Source organism: Saccoglossus kowalevskii, chromosome 19 (assembly GCF_978046115.1).
Source record: "Saccoglossus kowalevskii chromosome 19, keSacKowa6.1, whole genome shotgun sequence".
In the NCBI taxonomy this organism is placed as follows: Eukaryota; Metazoa; Hemichordata; class Enteropneusta; family Harrimaniidae; genus Saccoglossus; species Saccoglossus kowalevskii.
Genome location: NC_140659.1, coordinates 23013553 through 23036627, shown reverse-complemented (window position 1 = coordinate 23036627; position 23075 = coordinate 23013553). Strand labels below are relative to the sequence as shown.

General features: G+C 33.8%; 1 protein-coding gene across 1 annotated transcript in view; it reads right to left on the bottom strand.

Annotated features, from left to right (window-relative positions):
- Positions 1-5673: 5673 nt before the first annotated feature.
- Positions 5674-23075, bottom strand: part of LOC102802972 (uncharacterized) — a 74109-nt gene continuing 56707 nt past the window's right edge. Inside the window, exons 32-55 of the mRNA XM_085493756.1 lie at positions 22787-22880; positions 22114-22484; positions 20307-20510; positions 19420-19583; positions 18128-18321; positions 17275-17399; positions 16476-16733; positions 16007-16184; positions 15704-15886; positions 15294-15571; positions 14955-15194; positions 14482-14682; positions 13741-14014; positions 13302-13462; positions 12810-12971; positions 11861-12016; positions 11506-11667; positions 10826-10987; positions 10514-10543; positions 9553-9666; positions 8025-8147; positions 7454-7556; positions 7000-7315; positions 5674-6442 (exon numbers count right to left, since the gene is read on the bottom strand). Coding sequence (XP_085349882.1) covers positions 7000-7315; positions 7454-7556; positions 8025-8147; positions 9553-9666; positions 10514-10543; positions 10826-10987; positions 11506-11667; positions 11861-12016; positions 12810-12971; positions 13302-13462; positions 13741-14014; positions 14482-14682; positions 14955-15194; positions 15294-15571; positions 15704-15886; positions 16007-16184; positions 16476-16733; positions 17275-17399; positions 18128-18321; positions 19420-19583; positions 20307-20510; positions 22114-22484; positions 22787-22880 — 4253 coding nt within the window. The 3' untranslated portion in view covers positions 5674-6442. The remainder of the gene's footprint in view (positions 6443-6999; positions 7316-7453; positions 7557-8024; positions 8148-9552; positions 9667-10513; positions 10544-10825; positions 10988-11505; positions 11668-11860; positions 12017-12809; positions 12972-13301; positions 13463-13740; positions 14015-14481; positions 14683-14954; positions 15195-15293; positions 15572-15703; positions 15887-16006; positions 16185-16475; positions 16734-17274; positions 17400-18127; positions 18322-19419; positions 19584-20306; positions 20511-22113; positions 22485-22786; positions 22881-23075) is intronic.

The following is a 23075-nucleotide window of genomic DNA, read 5'->3' as shown; positions in this document are numbered from 1 at the left end:
ACTCCGGATTACTCGGTATTACTCGGTATTACTCGGTATTACTCGGGCCACGGTCCTACATCCTCGGTATATACTTCACATTGGCATACATTGAGTAATTCATATTCACTGGAGCATCTGTTTATCAGCAAAAAGTAAAATCCATGCGGGCTCTAAACTATACGAGTTTCCCGATCCTTACCTATTACCAAATAGACAATTTGTACTGTTAAAGGAAGCGATATTGATAAGACGAGTCATGTGACTGCCTTAATATGATTATATTAATATATAATAGTTGATGCGTGATCGATTATAGTTTCCAAGCTTCAGCTGTATGAATGTACTCATTGATTTATTTCCAACAATAATAATACTAAAAATAAAGAATTCCACAGCCTGTATTTGGATAGCGTCGTATTGTATTCCCATGTCGTGGTTTACGCAATAATGGCGTATTAATTACTTTGCCAGTTTTGTCATTCCATACAATTGTGGTGATGATATCGTAGTTGCTAATTGGGTAATTTCTGATATTCCCTATGAAATCATGTTAATATGATCATTTACCCACCGTTGTTGACATCATTGTTTCGTTTCGAACAATATTTCTCTTGTTTAAACTGTTTCTGAAACACATTATTACAAAGAGATAACTAGACTGCGATAAATAGTTTGTACCTATAATAAATTACAGTGATCTGAATTTATTTCGAATTACATATATTGTGTTGTTGGGACTGTGCTGGCGTACGAAGGACGGTATCGATCCTCTGATGAAGCCATTGTCAAATCTCGTTATTTGCACAAATTATTAAATTTTGTGTCCTCGTAGATGTATGGCTGAATAAGACCAATCATTTCAACTTCAATGTCGCCATAGAAACGGTAAGGGACGGATCATTATATATCTACCGAGGGCATATTTGTGAACAGATCTCCTATAGTAAAATTGTTAAACTTTATCGCAAAATTATATATAAATAGAGGTTTTTAAATTAATATTGTTTGTATTTCTGTTGTTGTTGCTGCTGCTGTTGATACGTTACATCCCCACCCAAGACGAAAATAGTTGAAATTGTCGTCGTAGCATATTGAATCTCCCTCCATGGCGACACAGTAAATACAAAAAAATAAACGGCGGCTACGGGTGTATAAATTGAAAAATAGCGACAAGATTTATCTGTAATATTGACAAGATTTCATGTTTTTCTTCCGTAGTCGTATATATTGACATTAACATACAGCTTATCACAGGCTATTTTATTGAGCGTCATTTTATTCATCTGTGATAAAAAACAAAATAACGTATGTAGATCGCATACAAATATTTGGTATTTATCATGCAAAATAAACTCATAGTTTTCCATATTTCATCTTAACAGTTATGCACACCCCGGCACAATAAGGAGGCGCAAATGAAAATCTGTATATTAAAGCATGTTAAAACTTAAACATTTTCCCAGCTCATCCTACGTAACAAAATCCAAAGCCCTTCCATGTTATGTGTTGTAATTGTTCAGAACTGAAAACTGTACGTTAGTCTTGGATTTTTGTCAGTAAACGCTGATGTGCTACTAAGCAACACAAACACACTGAAAATACAATTGTTGAATATTAGATAGATATTTATCATGTCCATTAGCATGTTTTTACTATGTAACGTAATAATAATGTTGACAACAACATAACATATGTAATCGTCTCATCAACGTACATTTTAAAACTCAATGTCAACAATACTTTTTGATTTTATCAATAATAATCACTATCGGGAACATATAAATTATTCGTTATTGATTCGTTCTATTTTCGCTTTGTGTCACATTATTATTGTATTCCTTTGAAATTACATGTATCCCTATGGTAAACTAACACAACCTTGACTGTTTCACGTCATTTAACTATTCAAAGTTATTAGTACTAACGTAGGAGACAACACACTTGGAAAGTAGATATAGTCGGAGTTTATTTACATGGTGTGAATCCTTGTAGTCTATATAAACTGTGATTCGATGTAATTCTTTAGTTGTTTCAACCTAACGCTCTATGACGCACGTCCCGAATGAAGAGTATTCTTTGCTGTAGAATACTGTCTCTTTGTCACTCTATCTCGTAACTGCGTAGTATATATACACACTACCAGACTCGTTATAATACTAATCCTGCCTTCTTTTGTGATATCCAACCACAAGCACACTGTTATATATGAATGTAAGTCGAAACATAATTAACATATTAGTAGAATAGTAGTATATAAGAATCATGAGTGTAGCTATTCTGCAAAATGTATTCCCTCGAACATAACAGTTATGCATAGAGGTACGAGTATGTAAATGAATAGTGTGTATAAAGCAGATTCTGGGTAGTTCTCCAAATAATATATTTGGCTGTCTTGATAAGTAAATGAGATGTGATAAGTTGATTTCTCTATTTTATCTTCCAGTAAGCAATTAAGCAGTAAGTACATTTCGGCAACATGTATTTTTCCCATCAAAATATATTGCGTCCAGTAGTCAATAAAATCGTGTTATTGCTTTGCGGGTTTGTGCGGGTGGCCACGTTTTATAAGTTTAAATGCATATGGTGCACATTTGCTATTTACGTTTTTATAATATGCAATACAATTTTCGGTCAATCTAATTATGAATGATTTTTTTTATTGAGCATAGCTTAGTCAGATTGTTTAAGTGTGTGGTAACCTTGGAACAGCTTCAAATATATTAATAAAAAATGTTCTATATCTAAAAAATAATAATATCTTGATGACTGTATCTCGAGTATTTTTTATTTTACTTATTTCAATTCGGATATAGGAACAAACATGTCGTATTCCGTAACATATGGCTAACCTAATGGAATGCAAATAAATGAAACCTTCGTGTTTTGTTGTTTTTTCACCATATAAATATATTCCTTTCTCAAAGTCAATTGTCTTGACACCAGTTTCATAGTGGTCAATATAGTAATTCGGTTGCACAAATTACAGAATTACAGAATACTACAGTGAATGTAAAGCTGGCTGAACCTATTTACATTTATCAACACTCATTGTGTTCACTAAGTAAACGTATATTGCATAACAATTTCCCATGTCGTTATCGCACTGACTGAAAGATATCGAATGTCAACAAATGCCTCTGTGTTAAGTGATAAAAGAGTCTTGCTACGTCATGTCTAACTCCTTATTATGACCTAAATCGACGATTGATCTATATCAGAATGTTCACACTCACTCCTGCAAAAAATACTCCTCGTTATCATATATCATCTATCTGATATCCTATCTATTCAACTATGTGTTTCATTATAATTCAATCAATTTAAATCAAAATAGGTTCAAATTTAAGATTAAGTCTCGCATATGAAAATTAAATCAAAATAGGTTCAAATTTACGAATAAGTCTCGCATATGAAAATTAAATCAAAATAGGTTAAAATTTTAGAATAAGTCTCGCATATGAAATTTAATTATCAATTAAGTTAATTGGTATCTTGGTATTATTTATTTAAAATTATACTCTAATATTTGGTTTAGCTGTAGAAAGTCGTTTTTAATGCTTGCTTCTATTTAGTATGTACAATTTCTGGTTGGATTATTTCTGCCAACTTACTGTTGCGCCTTGATCAGTATACAAGTTTCTCGTGGAAAACTGAGATGCGTCCGAAGTGAAAGTCTGATGTCTACCTGTACTTTATTTGAAATGTTTATACAAAAAGTGCTTGTGGTGGTTCAAGACGACTGAATTGTATCAGATGGTCACACTTAGTGAAACGCTTGGTTCCTGTCTGGGGAAAGAAACTCTCAGCAGAACGGCGGGTTGCCACTTCGGAAAATTCCAAGATGGCAACATACCAGTGATGTAATAATCTAAGGACTGACAACTCGGCGGCAAATAGGGAGCCAGCATCATCAGTGGTCAATCGTATGTATCAATAAAACCTCTGTTCTATGAAGTAACATTAAAGTGCATCGGACATTGCATCCAGTGATTGCAACAATATGTTATTGCCTATATCAATTTTAGTCACATACTGATTTAACTTTGGGTAGTCTCTATCCGTTGATTCTGTGAAATCCACATCTATTATGCTCATCAGCAGTGTTGTAGAACTATATATTACATCTGTGAACTTATTATCACGCCGATTACTGTTAAAGACTATTGCTGAGCAATACTGTGGGTGTATTATTGTCACTGAATTGTCTTGTGGTTAGAGCTTAGTGTGAATGATGTAAGCGTATTATTGTCACACTACTGTTAAATATTATTGTTGTAACTTCATTTGAGTATTGAATAGTTAATGTTGTCTTTAAACAGATACCTGTGTCAGTGTGTTTGTTGTTCACCCCTATAAGACTGTTACTTGTACCACAAAATTGCGTGGTCAACTCGTTAGGAAACTGTATTTATTTTGTGTATGGATCGACTCGTGCCGGGAGAGTCCAGGCTTACACAAGTCTTCCAGGTTCAACGTCAAACCAGTATTCAAGACGTGCAAGAAACTGTATTGCAAGTCTTCCAGGTTCAACATCAAATCACTATTCAAGATGTACAAGAACCTGTATTGCAAGTCTTCCAGGTTCAACGTTGAACCATTATTCAAGACGTACAAGAAACTGTATTGCAAGTCTTCCAGGTTCAACATCAAATCACTATTCAAGATGTACAAGAACCTGTATTGCAAGTCTTCCAGGTTCAACGTTGAACCATTATTCAAGACGTACAAGAGACTGTATTGCAAGTCTGCTAGCTCAATGTCAAACCATTATTCAAGACGTACAAGAGACTGTATTGCAAGTCTGCTAGCTCAATGTCAAACCATTATTCAAGACGTACAAGAGACTGTATTGCAAGTCTGCTAGCTCAATGTCAAACCATTATTCACGACGCCTAAGAACTGGTCAAATCTACCATATATTAGTACAAGATTACCTTGATGCTTGACATTCGATATTACGTGGATATTGCTTGGTGACTCCTTCGTTAGATTTATTACCTGCTCAATGCTCAACTTCTTGTATTGTTCGACACTTCTGACTCGCCAAATTGTGTGGTCAACTAGTTCGGAAACTGTATTTATTTTGTGTATGGATCGACTCATGCGGGGAGACGCAGTGTCCCGAAATACGTGCCAACTCACCGACCATTGATACGTTGTTCAGCAGCATAGTTGCAAGGCCAACATGCACAAACTGGTCTAAAGCTTAATATTTATTGTTGTATTGAATTATTTATCCTTATTTATTGTTACATATCGGTAAGTGTATTTATAAGTACAAGTGTTTGGAATATCCTAAATAGTACAATGTTGCAAGTTTCTCGATGGCGCCTAACTGCGATAGTTGTTGCATTATATCATCCAATGTTTGTGTTTCTTAGTAAGGAAGTGTTGCTAGTTTGTATTGTGAAAGGTGTATGTTGTATAAAAGAACCTATTCAGAGATTGTGAGGCTTATCGGTGTAGCTGGCTGGTACCAGTTTATAACTGAAACTAAAATATAACTATGTTTAATTTATTTTATAGTAGTAATACAACAGCTTACCAGCAGTTTATTGTAACATATTTTCTTGTAAAATTACTTTTCCTTATCGTACGATATTTCAGTGTCATGGCAAAAATGATAGTGGATTTAGTATAATAATTGTGAATTGACCAGTTTCATTCATAGAACAAATAACATTAAGCATCTTTATCTACAAAAATCTAAACTGCTTTATTGAGCATAGTTGCACATGGTGTTATATATGTTAATTATACCGGTAAGTAAATTTAAATAATTGTATCCATCTTTGAACACACTGAACTGTTTGCAATAAAGGATGGGAAAATGCTTCCTAATTTGGACAGGATTTTTTCATGGACTCCAATGAATATTGCAAACTATTTGCTGAGCGACAATGGTAAACATCAGGTTATATGGCAACTAATGTTACGCTACACATATGAACAGTTATAAATATATACATCAATGAAGACACTAAATTACAAAATGCATGGATATAATATACAAGTTAAGGGATATGTAATGTTGATATGTATTTAAAAATATAATAATGGAGACTACTTAGGTAGATGGTTGAATGGTATTAACTTTTGGAATGCTAAAAACTTCCCTGCCAAATTGTGGGTTTAACATACTATCTAATCAAAATTTGAAAAAAAAAGTTTACTTCGGCATAATAATAGCAGTATAAAATGATGAAAAATAAACTCATTTCGTGAGTGAATAGTCAAGACTTGTTGTACCACAATAAGTTGGAGAATGAATCTAAACATAGTTAACATTGCACCCACTATTGAGCAAGGAGAAAATTATGTTTTGATAAAGAAATGAATCTGCATTTATCAAATTTTCGTATGACAAACAACCAGTCCTTTTTTTTTCTCCAACAATGCTATATACATGTAGCTGCTACAGACATACTTCCAATGATTCCTATTTCTTCATCACTTGTATCTGTGAAAAAATTTCCACATGGTCATAATGGAGTAACATTCTATTGACTAGGTCAGAGGTCGATGGGAAAGTAGCATTCAGATGTCAAATTATTGCAGTAACAAGTGTTAATTTGTTCTTCACATGCACATCTTAAACTCTAATGCAAAATATCTGTCACTGTAGCGCCGTAATTTTAGCCTACTATATTAGGAAATCCAAATTCCAAATATGGAATAAAACCAAACATGGCTGCCACCAGACTCAACACAAAGAAGTTTGCTGAATCTGTTCTAAATATTTTGGATTTCAGCATTCCCTGATACTCTTGCTGTACCGTCTTCGTGCATACTTTAAAGGTATCCTCACATTATACACTATATTTGGTTTGAAAGAGATGCATGAGAAAACTAATTCAAATTTCTTGATCAAAAAGCTAAAGACACATTTTGTTTGTTTGGTTGATATAATTTAAAACTGAATTCAGTGAAAATTTACAGAAACAGAGTACAAAAAGGGAAACGAATTTAGTGCTCAAGGGTTAATTACAAGTCAATAATGACAACTTGTATTCTCACCTAAGAATCAAACCGTACTCCACCAGGTGTTGTTACATCAACATGTACATCACCTTGAGTTGGTAGCTGCTTTGGAGTAGAATTCCCAGAAGAACCCGATGTGGATGGCTGCGGTTCTTTCTCTTCTTGGTACGCGTAATTGTAATGATAAATTTGTTTGTCGACAGCTGCCTGTGACTGCGGTTCAGATTCTAGCTCACCAGGTTTTTTAAAGTCTTCCGCTTCACCGTATATAGCATTGTCATACATAATATGAGTTTTATACTCTGGGGGTGGTTCACTTGGGTACAGTGGACCACGTTTCTTTTTCAGGTGTCTGAAATGATCCAAATAATAATTATGAATCTAAACATAACTGAAATATTGCTCGTTTAAATTTATGAACTAAAATTATAATTTTCCATACCATACATGTACATCTATTAAATATTCACAAACAAACCAAACTACTCACCTGACTGTCAGGAAGTATGCTATACTAATAAGGACAATGACTGCAGTCAACGATCCACCAACAATACCAGCTAGCTGTTTCTTGTTTGTAATGGATCGACCACCTGTAGTGTTAATATAACATCTTAATTTATGGACTGGTCATAACTAACATGTGAACACTTCTGCATTGTAATATAATATTGTGTTTAATCCATACTATAGGCCACTGGCCCAAATATACAATAGTATTATCATTAAATGTACAATAGTTGAAAGAACACACTATATACACAGGACAAAATAATTAATATACTCTGAGAAGCGCGTCTCGTTTCTTAAACGCAAGGTGAACAAATTTATAGCTGTATTACGTATAGTGGAAACTTTGGTACAATTCATGAGCTAGATAAATTCACTACGATAATATAATGGGATATACAAAGGTGTGACAACTGGGACTTTTGCATTATTGTTAGTTGCACCTTCTAGCAATAAAGTCCTTTCATGATATCTAAATATCAATTCTGCGACTCCGACAATGATTTTCATTTAACCTTCCAAAGTGTCTTCATACTGTGTAATGTACTCACCAAATTTCTTTGCCTCCAAATGACATCTATCCCCGATCCACTCTGATTCACAGCTACATGTGGGATAGCCGCGACTATCAATGCTACAAACACCTTCATTCTCACAGTAGTTGTTGCAAAGTTCTGAAAAACACAATTTACCGGGTAATCATAATAATATGAGAATACTGCAAAGTATAGATAGTACGTGGTCGCATCGACCTCCACTGCACTCTTGTAATAACCTTATTATTATTATACATCTTTTCCTCCCCGGGATGCATCATGGGAATGCCAAAATCCAAACATTTTCGAACAGATTTAGCGATCTTCTTTTTGTGGGATCCGGTCAAACCCTGGAGGTAGCCATGTTTGTTTTTATTATTAGAAGACTCTTACACACGTAAACATTCCTAATATGGTAGGATGAAATGCTCAGTGCAATACCACAAAATTACACCACGCTTTAACTTATCTCGTTATGGTGAGAGATGTATAATAATAAATTCAGTTCATCCTTAGAAATAGTTTTCATTGGTTGACAGCAATACAAAATATTTTTGATTTCAAATAATTTATATAAATATTCAACAGCTTGGCTTATTATTTTGAATTCATAATATATTTGAATATCTAAACATCACTTTTTAATTCTTCCAGAATATTAATATTACCAATAAAAAAAACTTTGTCTTTCTGTTTGGTACCTAAGACATTACATTTTTCGAACATTTCAATCTTAAAATTTAGGTTTTCAAGAGTATGATGTTTATTGTGGCTAAGTGTGAATGGGTCAACTTTGTTTAGACAATGAGCTGTTGATCATCTTTCGAAAACAACTAATTTCTTGATTTAAAAAAATCATGCCGTTTCCCTATCAAAATCAGACATTGATTGCACTACAACATCAGTAAATCTCTTCTGTGTTGCATTCACCATGAAGTTGTTGAACTGTCATTAACATATTTAAATGAGCTTTGGCAATTCAAACACTTTGGCACCATCCAGCATTTTGATTAGTTTATTAGCGACTTGACCTGTCAGGTCAAAGAACAGTTTCAGGTCAACTCGTTTCTGAAAAAACATGGCAGATATCGTATCGCATTGAGAATTGACATGTGGCCGAAATCATTCGCTTACGATGAAACTAAGTTGAATTTTAATTGCATTTCATAACAACTCAACAAATTTATTTTTTGTACATTAATATAATCACTACTGAGTACCAATGAACAAGTAAGTTATTCACTTGTGAAACGCAGCATGACCAGATTGGGCTACGATACCTAAGCAATGCATTCGTGTTTATTTTATTTGAAACATTTTTTTAGAATATACTTTTCATTACTACAAAATGAAATAAAAAAAATATACTGAAAGTTTTTTTTATTATCAAGTGAACAGTTTTTTTGATTGACTAATTTTTCAACATTTTGTGACGCCTATTTTTGAACCAAATTAAAGCCTTTCATTTTCCCTCACTCCTAAATTAGTGTAACATCTACTGGTAATCATAAGATTCTACGGTACAATAAATACAAGTTCTTACCAGCAACTTGACATCTGTCTCCGCTAGCACCATTTATACATTCACAGACTGGTTCACCCAATCTATCAACACTACATGTACCATCATTCCCACAGTAGTTGTTTTCACATGGATCTGTAAACATACAATGCATTTTAATCAATGGGTTTTAGATTGTTTGATAGAGGTATTTTGCTACCATTTAAAAAACATACTCAGAACTCTCAAAATCCACCAGGAGAGGCTGGGTTACTGTAACATTCAGTTTAAAATTCTGAAATAAAAATATATGGTCACTAAACAAAATGACCTTTAAAATTGATCAAAAATGCACGTTTTGACTTGTTTACAATTGGTTTCTAGGACAGAAACATTCCATCATATCACAAAATTTTGTTCGGTGACCTATGCTAAAAAATGATATGTAGTGTTATGAGGGCTACCTATAGATGTCACGAAAAATTGAAGAATTTTGAATACTCGTATATAAGTTATGCATAGTATAATATGTTTACATGAACTTATATGGGAAATGTTCAAAAATGGTTGTTTTTTAGATTATTTTGCAGAATTAGGTTTACTTGAAAATACTTCCTTCTTTGAATGTGAAATATTAAACATTTTGTTTTTAGTGATTTTCTATAGTAGCAAACTACTATAATCCTGGACTACTCTGAGCACTATATTGATCTTGTATAAGCAGGTGTTTGGTACACTTCTGATTATTTAAAATATACTATGGTATATCAACTTTAGTTTTTGTACTAAACATGATTTTTTATTGTAGGCATCAAAGTTGCCTTAAAAAGTTTGCAAAAACATTGTGGAATGATGTCTATTCACCTTAAGAAAAACTGAAGCAAAAGATCTCATGAATAACTGTTCATGAAATCACCCCCCCCCCTCCCCCCAATTTAGTTGCATGCATATAACCCTTAGTAGCAATGCAATGAAAACTACTGCATGATTTGTGTCAACGTACCTGGATTGCACTGCACTCCTTCTTCACATACTGCAAAGAAACACAAACAATTAAATTCACAATTAGAGCCACACAAATTTTGAAACACTCTGAGTGGACATTTGAATTTGAGAGACGCTGGAATGATTCTCCCTATGGGAGTTGGTCAGAATGATGTCCAGTTTTCACAGTAAAACAAAATGACAAAAAACAGATTCTTAAAGAAAAGTTAAATGAAATAAAAAAAAAAAAAAATTATACACAAAAGCAAACATAATAAAACGGATTTTAATCAGATTGATATAAACCCATATATTTGTATATGGTACTTACTGTAACACTGTTCTTCTCTGACGCTACCAACGGTACTGGTGGTGTAATGAGGTGGACACTTGTAACAGTAAGATGCACCAAGACGTGACTGATATTCACCAATAGGACATGGTTCACAATTATCACTAGGTCGTTTTTTGTAACTACCACTGTTACACTCAACTGCAATTGAATGACATTATTAAATAGTTAAAATATGAATGTTACAGGGCAGTGAGAGAGTTATTTCTTCTAGGGGGGGGGGCACATTGATGTTGTTCTATTTTGGGGATGAATACTGTAAAACCATTTACTTTCACTGGTTTAGTATTTTGAGCATATTCATTTGATTTTAAGTGTACTTTTCAGATATGGTTCCTTCGACATATTTAGGAATCGGGGAAATCCAGTATTTATTTCATCCAACATTACGCTTTTATCGATATTTAATCAACCATTTTTCACTTAATTTCTGACAACATTTTATTTTTCAACAGGAAAACCATCCACTTTATAATTTTGTTTTCACTTATTGAGATCACAGACACATGAGTGGTCAAAATGGTGGTTGGGTGAAAAATTCGGTGAGAATAATTATTAAATTCTGAATGATCTGGTAAATAATATTATATTCTAATTGTTTTTAATGTAACGGAGATGAAATTCTTAACAATGTAAAGCGTTAAAACTGACACACGTACCAACATTGCATTCATCAGCTGAAACAGCACCGGTCACAGAGGTTGTAAATCCATATGGACACCGTGCACAAGATGTTACACCCTGTAAACCATAGGTACCAACAGGACATGGTTCACAGTTACCACTCACTCCAAGTTGTTTACCAGCTTGCATGCACTTCACTGAAAAATAACATTAGGCAGTATGTATTGAATTTGGTTGTCATAATTGCATGAGTTGTATACTAAATCATAAAAATATGATTTATTTTGCCCATAGAAATACCTCTAATGTACATGTACGCTACGCAGGTGTATGTGCTACTAAATCAAGCAAACACAGTATTATACATTATTATAATTGTAGATTACTTACCTTCACAATCATCAAGAGATATACTAGCGGCATTGGCAGTGGACATCCCACTAGGGCACGCTTTACATGAGAATTTAGCGGGTTCATCTTGGTACATACCAATCTGACAAGGCTGACAGCGGCCATCTTTATTAGCATAGCCAACATTGCAGCTAACTGAAATGAACATGTACACAAGACTAATATTAACAAGCATTGATAATGCATCATCACAGTTCAGTATTAGCTGTGTTGATGTAAACGTTCAGTACAAGTGACATGTAGAAATGAAAAATCAATGTTTTTTATCACTAACACAGATTATAGATTGTGTTACTGTCAGTATGTGGAAACTGAATTGGACTATATCTTACAGAGGAAATAGCATGAAAGGAAAACGCAGCCAGTTGGGTATTGTTGTTCAAGTATCTCCAAAAGAAACCTAATATGCATGATCACCATACAAAGTTGGATTGAAATCGCCCTGTTCATCTCCAAGAAACTGTTCCAGACATTTTACAGATGATATTTTACGTTTTTTCGACAAATTTGATCATATTTCAAGACAAAACATGTTGTTGTGTTACCTTGCAGTATACTACCTATGTATAAACTTTCAAGTGAATCAGGCCATATCTTTCAGAGGAATCGGCACAAAAAGGAAAGAAACAAAATGGCTGCCAGTCGGCCATTTTGGTCCAAATTTTGAAAAACAATATGACGTACATGTGTAACCTAATATACATGATCATCATACAAAGTTTGATTGAAATCGCCCTATTCAGCCCTGAGAAACAGTTCCGGACTGTGATTTTAAGATATTAAACAAAATGGCCGTCATTTCGACAAATTTGATCAGTATACATTATATTTTTCAGTTTTACCTATCAATGTTAATATCATTAAACATGTAGAATATAACATTTTTATTGCATCAATTCTAACTGAGTCATGGTTTATTAATGCTCACCAAGACATTCACTCGCTGATGTGGCTCCTTTCCCAGCTGTAGTCTTCTGTTCACCACATTGGTTACAAGAAACTTTGCCTTCTTCACTTTGGTAGCTACCTTTTGGACATTTCTGACACTCATCTTCTGTCACATTGTGAAACTCTCCCTCAGCACAATACACTGTTATAATAAAAAAAAAAATTCCATTTCACTCCACTATACATGGCATACATGTATCATGATTCTCAAGTTCAAGTTTTGTATATTAAGAATTTACAAATAACTTTCATTAATCTTAGCGGTAGATTTGAATGTACAACATAGACACAGTCCATGTTACTGCTGACAGTGTAGCCATACAATTACAACCACTGCAAGTGTTACATAACCACACCCTTCAGGTAGAAACACTAGTACTTCCTGGTTATATTAAATTGGGTAGTTCATGGACCAATATATTAGGAATATCAGATGCTCAGATTCATCAGGTGGTTATGCCAACATACTTACCACAACTTTCACCATTTAATATTCGACCTTCTGGACAGGAGAAACTTGTTGTAGAATCAATAGTGTTTGGATCAGCTGTAAATCCAGGGGCATTAAGATCACCATTAAATGCTGCAGTCTCCAAGGTATCATCGATGCTGCTTCCATCATTTGCAAATGTACTACAAAAAAAGATATAAATATATCAGTTTGCAATTTCACAAAAATATTGTCATTGATAATATACATGTATGATTTGCAAGATACAGTGCTGGTCAGGTTTTCCTTGTAATGACGACTGTCTTGCAACTATTAAAATATGATGTTTAACTTATTTACATGTATGTCAAATCTAGTGTTGTGATTAAATTTCCAAATTCATGAATGATACGTATTTCTTGCGACACTGTGTGATTAGAGTGTTATGGTAAACTAGCTCACAGCATACACATGTACATACCTGGAATTGAAAGCAAATGCTATTTCTGCTGATGTCTGATCTGCTTGACGTTTACGTCTGTTTGATACCTCATCACAGGTAATTACAGTATTGGTGAAATCACAGCCAGTGCCACCACAGATACCATACATTGTATCAGCAAAGTTCATGCGGTCAATGAATGCTTGCCGAAGCAAACTATTTGGTTCTTCCAAACCATAAGGATCTTCAGGGTTACAGTCACTCACTGTATACATGATGCTTCCTTCACATAGAGCATCTGCAGGGTCAGTTCCTATAAAAACATTTTATTTAGCATTAATAAAATATCTGGAGCTTGCATTGTGAGTTAATGCACTCCAATTAATATATATCGAAACAATTAATGTAGATTTTTGTTTTAAAATTCTAACAAAATGGCCACTAGTTGGCCATTTTGAATCAAATTGCAAAAATAACTAACTAGCATCAGTAACCCACCAGAAATGTCAATATATCTAAGTTTGAAAGAAATTAATCCAGGCATGTCTGATAAACAGTTGATGACATGTTCAAATGTTGATTTTGGGTGCTTTTTAAAACTGAAATGGCCACCAGCCAGTCAAAGTATGACCTGCCTTTAGATCACTGCACAAAATCGATTCAAACATGTCTGAGAAATGATGTTGGACAAAGACAGCATGAACGCAACCCACAACAAAAGTTCAACTACTATATTTTTGCATACAATTATTATACATATAGTGCTATAATAATACATACTTGAACATCCAGGGAAGACAAATGGTTCATCAGGATTGGCTGGATCCCAAGATCCGTCGTTTCCACATACATAGAATGGTTTTGGTAATTCACTGAATTCATGTCCAGCATTGCAGGCAATATTACAAAAATGACCACTGTGCCACATGTCACAGGTCTTGCTACCTTTAATTGGTGGTGCTGGGTCTTCACAGTCAAATGCTGAAAAATACAAATTTGAATGAAACCATAACAGATTTGAACACATCCACTACATGTTTTAACACATATGTAACAGTTGAATGTCTCCATAAAAACATTTGAATGAATTTGTAACACATTTGAACACATCCACTACATGTTTGAACACATACGTGACAGTTGAATGTCTCCATAAAAACATTTGAATGAATTTGTAACACATTCAAACACTGTTCATTTACAGCAAGTTTTGTTCAGTCTAAAGTATAATTCAAGAGAAAAATAAAACTTACGAATAATATAGAGAGAGAATCCACATACTGCAGAGTTTCCTGCTTCATCAGTAGCAATACAATTTACGTAGTAAACACCCCATGCTAAAGTGGTTCCACGAACAATGGAACATGTCATATCAGCAACACCAACGTTATCAAGGAATGATGGCTCCTCATAGTCACATGGTACAAGGTGGTTTTCTGGATCAACAATTCGAACAACATCTGGGCATTCAATAACTTCTGGTGGTTCTTTGTCTGAGTTAGAAAACAGAGGAGGTTCAGGAAAGTTTGATGGGTGTGTTTAACACAGACTATCTGGGCAGGAAAGTGTGTTTGAGTAGTTATATACCCTACCTGTGCAGGCACATCCTCTATAAATATCATTAGCTGGACAGGAACTGTCACCACAGATAGAAGGTCTAATAACGTGTGAACAGCCAACCAACAGATAAGAACAATATACCCAGTCTACAATATCTCCAAGTTCATCTCGCTTGGAGCAGTCATTGGATGCATTGTATATCTCCTCAGCTGACCACTCACGGCTGTACATATTGAACTGACTGATTTCACCGTGGAATGCCTTCGTGTTAGTAGTTGATTCATATGGTCGTCCAAAGAAGATCTTCAACCTGTAAATAAAGTCATGGATGGAATGCAAAGAATTGGATTTCATTGATCAGAAGTGATTTAAAGTAGACAGCAGAAACGTCAAAAGATGCAATGGAATAAAGTGCAGGATAGTTTGGATTAAATGTTCTTACCATGTTGGAGTGGTGACTCCAGTATCCACATTTTCTCTACTCAGTACCTCAGATCCATCAATGTACCAATGCAGATCACCACTGGCGGAACTCCAAGACATAGCTACATGGTGCCATTTGGTATCTTCCAGTATTTTAAATGAACTGCTTGTCGGTATTTCATGTCGCACATTATAGTCACTCCTGTGAATTAGACAAGCAGAACATATTACACATAAAAATACTAGTCTAATTATTTTAGTGTTGTCATCATTCTATTAAACAAAGTTTAACTCAGGTTGCCTTGTAGGCACCCTAACTTACATATCAGCATTCTCCGACTCCAAAAGTTGGAATGGAGTGGCATTTGAGTTCTCATCTTCACAAGCATATCGGATCCAAAACATGTATGTATAAACTGTGGCAGAAAATGGTAAAGTAGGGGACTGTGCGCTGGCTCTGTCTTCCATGCAGAAATACAAATCAAAGTTAGGGAGCTTTCCTGTAAATAAAAACAACATCAATTGATTCCAATATGCAAATTTGTTTCTATATGATGTGTACAAATACATTCACTTGTTTGTTTGTTTGTTTACACAATGTTTGAAAATAGGCAGCGAAACAATGTACTGTGCCGATTTTTAGTCAAATATATTTTTTATTTTTGACACACATTTTCACGATTTCATTATTTAAAAGTATTCAATGTCGTTAAAACAGTCAAATCTACCAGGTGTCTGTCATGTTCGTGTTGACATTACATAAATTAATGACAAAGAAAACAATGACTCACGCTTTTCACAGTTAAAGCCTTCATAGAATGGAGGGCATTCACAACGGTATCCGTTGACAAGATCTACGCAAGTTGCGTCATTCTCACACGGCCCTTCCTCACAATCATCAATATTAGTCTCGCACTGCAATCCAGTAAAGCCATCTGGACAATCACAGAAGTAACCGCCATAACTGTTATAACATGTACCTCCATTCTGACATAAATCATCTTGTAGACACTCATTAACGTCCTCACCACATGTTGGACCACTGTAGCCTGCAATGAACAACAACTCAAGAACTAAATATGCAAAAATATATCAACACTCATCGGTCAAATGCATGGTTCTATTTATTTATTTAATTATTATTATTATTATATACCATGAAGTCGTATATAAACAGAGCTGTTGAGTTTCAATATTCATGTAGTTGCGTATTAATTCCTCTATCACCGTATTCACCCGCTCTACATAAACTTTGTATTGAGCACTTTTGTTTTGGAATAATCGACTTTCATATCCACACTATATATATATATATATATATATATATATATATATATATATATATATATATATATATATACCATAGCATTATATTTATATATCAAGTCACCATGTTTATATACTATGATGTTATATTTATATACCATGGTGTCTATTCATATTCAATGGTATCATATTTTTAAAAAAGGTGCCAATTTGAAAATACAAAATTTATTATTATATTAGTTATATGCCATGATACAATATCAAATACAAACAATTTGATATATATACCACGATGTCATACTACATAATACACACATTACATACCAGGTGGACATTCACATCTAAATGACATGTGTTCATCATGACATGTTGCACCATTTTCACATGGATTATCGCTGCAGTCATCGATGCTATCCTCACAGTAAGATCCTGTCCATCCTGGAGCACAACTGATGAGAAATAATAAAAACAAATAACTACAGATTAAATACATGTTACATAATCAATACAATTTTAAAGAGAAGTACGGGTACTGTGTGTTGAAGGCATATATAGAAATAGGCAAAATTTATAATTAGCTTTCAAAATAAGTATAATACAGCTCTAATTTGTGAGAAGCACAATGTGAAAGCAATCTCATCCACAGTAGTCTATAGCACTCACAGAAAAACCTTTATTAAACCAAATAGAATAAATGTACAGTGATGATACAATGAAATATTATACATCTGTCACCGTAATGCCATAAGTTACAACGTGTCGTAATTTGGCGGTATTTTACGAGGTATTTTCATCCTACTATATTAGGAGATGCGAATTCCAAATATTGAATGATTACGCGCATAAGCGTCCTCTAATAATAAAAACAAACATGGCTGCCACCAGAGTTTAACCAGACGCCACACAAAGAAGAAACATTTTGGATTTCGGCATTCCCATGGTGTATCCTTGGAAGGAAAAGATGTACGCTGCACGTCGGCCGATACTCCAGCTGTACTGTCTTTGTGCATACTTAACCTCGTAATAACCTCATAATATTTTGATTTCCACATTTATATGCATGATTGTTCCCATGGGCAACCATTTGGATATGCGACAAAAACAGAAGTCCAGGACAATTAAACAACTGCTTATTTCAATATCTGTAGATGAACACCACCACCGAAGTAAATCCTACCTGCAGATAAAGCCATTAGATTGAGGAATACATGTACCATCATTATCACAAGGATCAGAAATACACATGTCTTGAAGAGTTTCACAGTTGTCACCAACATATCCAGGTGCACATTCACATTGATAACTGTCTACCAAGTCAACGCAGGTAGCACCATTTATACATGGATCTGATACACAATCATCCATATCCACCTGTAATAGAATTCAGTAAATATGAATGAAAGGCATATACTGGTAGTCAAAATAGGGAATATTTAAATCTTTTAAAAAATAAGCCTGTCTAATATATCTAGATCTGCCTTTTTAGTTGCAGATTGTTAAAATGATTCATACCATAAAATATGTATTAGAAGCCGCATCCCTAATAGAAGTCGCACCCATTCTTTTTGAATAATTGACAATCAAAAATTCATCATTTCTCATTTGTGTAGATGCTCTAATAGAAGCCACATCCCCTATATTGCATTGTATTTTGATAGAAGCAATGGCTTCTAATACAGACTTTACAGTAGTACATGTGTTGAATTGTTAAAACATAAAACACAAAAATTAAAACAAAACAAAAATGAATTTGATTGTATATTTGCAGTTTTGAAGTCAGATTATCCTAGAAGTGCAATTAAAATCTGATAAATGGTTATTAAGATATCATAAAATTGTCTAATTTATGCAAATTGGGTTAATTAATATTCATATTTAACCAGAAAAGCTAACATTGATTATTTTATGTAAATTAGGTGATTATTATTCACAGATATCTACCAAACATTAATCAGATCTGCAGATTATCAAAAAGTATGTTTTAAGTTTTAATTGTACGAATCAAATCTACGTCATTATGTCAAATACAAATGTAAGGTATAGAGAAGTTTTTGGTGTAATCAACAACAAAGAGAACACGTTCTGCATGATTTTCTCTCTACCAAGAATGACCTTTTATTACAATTTATAGTAAATTGGTGATGGTGATACTGTGTACATTTTTTTGGCAATTTGTTAACATTTTTAAAAAAATAAATGAACAAAAGGTAATCATAAAAATATCATGGTTTATATTTATAATAAATTACAAATAGCTGAAAAAATTGTTGCAGCAGAATTGTTTTTATTCAGTAGTCTAAGTGCTGTTCAAATATACTATGTGAACATCTTAAAATGTCACCGCATACATGTTTATTTGGTACCATAAGATAATTTTATCTCAGAATTACATGGAGCTATTTAAAAAAACAAGCATCAAGTTTACATTATTTGGCATCAGAACATACACGCAAGAATCTTGAAACTTACCTCACAATACTTGCCAGTGAATCCAGGCTGACATGTACAAATAATATTCTGACAGGTACATGGATCACCAGGGCTGACTGGATTGTCTGATGGGGCACAGGAGCCATCGTTTTGACAAGGATTGGGATCACATGGGTCTAAATCTTCCAATGAACAATCATCACCTGCCAAGGCACATAAAATGGTTAGATCATACCTCACATGAAATCACACATACATGTAAACTCATTTCACTTGCAGGGTCACCCTGTGTTTTATCAAATTACATGCATAACGTCATAGTTTATTAAATTTCTCCATCATTTGGGCACTCAAAGTTGGTCATGTGATAAAAAAGTTATCACCTGATATCATTTATTCATGGAGCTGGTTGAAACTCATAGCGTCATGTGCTCTGTTATCTTCTTACCTAAGGTCTAAGAAAACTACTAACCCACAACATTACTTAAAGTATTATTTCGACAATTTCAATCTAAATCATTCCTGGAATGAAAGTTCGAGCCCTGTTATGTACAATATTTAGTATGTACAACCTGTTGATTATACAAGGTGGTATGACAAGTCATTTTCTGATCTTTCTCACAATTGATTTCAATTGCCTTCTGTTGCATATAATTCAGTCCAGTAGAAATTTGACACATTATGCTCCAGTAGAGAGTCAAGAGGATTAACTAACTACTGTGGAATACTATATTTTCGCTGGAATTAATTTTCGGTGAAAAGGCTTTTGGGCATTTTTTTTATGGAATTTATTTTCACTGATATATGATGAGTTTAATGTGAAATATAGGAAAAAAAGTATATTTGCTGGATTTTATTTTCACAGAATCATCCCTCAAAATTTCAAGCGAAAAGTATTCTACAGTATAAACAATTTGAATTCATACCAGTGTATCCATCAGCACAGTCACAATGATAGGAATTATCACCATCAATACAAGTGCCACCATTATAACATTCTACATCAGCGCAATCATCATCATCACGTTGACACCTTTTACCCGAATAGCCCACTGGACAGTGACATGTGAATGTATTGATACCGTCTTCGCATGTGCCGCCATGGCGACACGGGTTGGGATCACAATCATCTGTAATCAAATTGAGGCAAATTTTATAATACATAATTTTCAAAATCATATCTACATGTATAACACATATGAAAAGAAAAATATGACCAAATTTAAATCAATACATATAATTTTCAAAACATATAAGTTTAGAAAATCAGCGAACTTCTTTGTATGGAGTCCGGTCAAATCTTGGTGGCAGCCATGTTTGTTTTTATTATTATAGGACGCTTACGCGCGTAATTATTCCATATTTGGAATTCGCATTTCCTAATATGGTAGTATGAAAATACCCCGTAAAATACCGCAAAATTACGGCATGCTGTAACTTATGGCGTTACGGTGACAGATGTATAATAATAATCTTTATTGCATAATCGTATCTTTATTTGGATATTGTGCTACTGTCATAAAGAATATTTTATGTGTATAACAAGAAAAGAAACACGGGGTCTTTCTGCCTACAGAATGAGTGAGCAGGTGACAAACCTGCAATCACCTTGACTGTAAGCAAATAATGTTTATTATTATGCAATGAATTATTCCTTTGAAATTTGTTTAGTCTATTTTTTCTCAGCTAAACATAGTTTTCAGAAAAAAAAACTAATTTGCTTTATTAGAATCTCACATTGGTTGTATACTAAGTCATTAAAACCTGACTTATTCTAACCATGTATACGCTACAACCAATTAAGTAAATATGCATTTCACATAATTATTCTTTTTACAACACTACCGGTAGAATTCTTTTTCTATCTAAAACGCTGTTTATTTTTTATTTTCATAAAAACTTATTAATTTTTAAATTGACCATTAATTTATCAAAAATTTTGTTCGTTTTTTATTTTGCGAATTCCATCTTAACTTTGAACAAAATTTGCAGTAATGTAATTTTACAGTAACTTCACTTCCAAGCTTGCTTTGCATTTTCATAAAAACTTATTAAATTTTAAAATGAGTATCAATGTCATCAAAAATTTCAACTTTTTCTTTGTAGTATTTTATAAAAAATTTTGTTCACTTTTAGTATTGGGAATACTTACTTAATTTTGCACAAAATTTACAGGACAGTCTGGTATAACATAACTTCCACGCTTGGTATCACCTGGCTTTGCGTTTTTTATAAAACTTATTCATTTTTAATAATTACAACTTTTTATTTGTAGTATTTACCCATGTTATTAATATGAGAGATATTTAGGCAGTTTGTCCTGCACAAATTAATGTGGCAGTTTTCAAATCCGGCTAACCTAGCTTAAAACTACAATGTAGCTCAATCATAAGTTATTGTTGAACCACACTGTACTCACTAAGAATAAGACACTTGATATCAATTTTGACAAAGACTGGTCCATTTTTTTTTTGGTGAATTAGTTACTGTAAAATGACTAATTCTCACTGGGTTTAAATTTCGCTGATTTACTATTTCAGGCATATTCAGTAGGTTTAAAATTCACGATTTTATTTTATTTTGATAATGTGTTCTATGCTAAATTTTACATATTTTACATATTTTGGCGCATTTTTGCAGTCAGCGAAATAAGCAAAATTAAAATCCAGTGAATAATTATTAACCCTTTTACAGTAGGTCATGTATGATGAATATACAGGGAGCAATACATACCAATTGGATATTCACAGAACTCCCCAGTGTAATCTGGTTTACAGAAACAAACAACATCATCAAAACCAATATCACAGCATACACCGTCATTGAGACATGGATCGCTTTCACAATCATCCACAGGTTCTTCACAAAAGTCTCCATGATAATCATCTCGGCAGTGACACTCAAATCCTCGTTCGTTGTCAGTGGGGAGACAAGTACCACCAAATAGACAGGGGTTGTTGTAACATGGATGCGGTGGATTCTGACAATAATCACCACAATATCCAGGAGGACAGACACAGTAGAAAGAGTCATCAGTATCAACACATGTACCGCTATTCAGACAAGGATCGCTGGCACAACTTGTTTCATCTTCGCATCGTATTCTGAAGCAAATAATATGAATAATTTTAAGATCTTCAGATTTTGAGTAATTTAGACATTTTGTGTAAATGTTTTGTTCCTATTCATTTTAACTACCAGTGGAAGCTTTCAGTAGGCAATGTACATGTACTAACACTTTGTACACCACAAATTTGGATGCAACCTTTTAAATACTTTTAACTATTAGCAATACAAGACTATATTTACATTCTACCATATCTGATCTAGCTATCGAGAAATCAGTTGGGGAAAAAAATTCTCTTCTACCTAGAAATGATTACGATTTTAACAAGAAAAACCTTACCCAAAGAAATGTTGAGGACATTCACAATGCCAAGTGTGTCCTGGTCCCGCTGAGCATGTACCACCATTTAAACATGGTTCAGTATGACAGGCATCTGCAATAATCAAATTACCATGATTACATTCCTTCATTAGTAGTTCATACTCGAAAATAAGATAATGGCATTGCTTGCTGTTGTGTCTGTGTTTCTGCAGATCAGTGAGCAACATTTGATATCAAACAGTCAAATTCTGGTTTGCCCGATGTCACAGTTTGACGGCGTATAGGTATTTATTATATCAGTGATGTA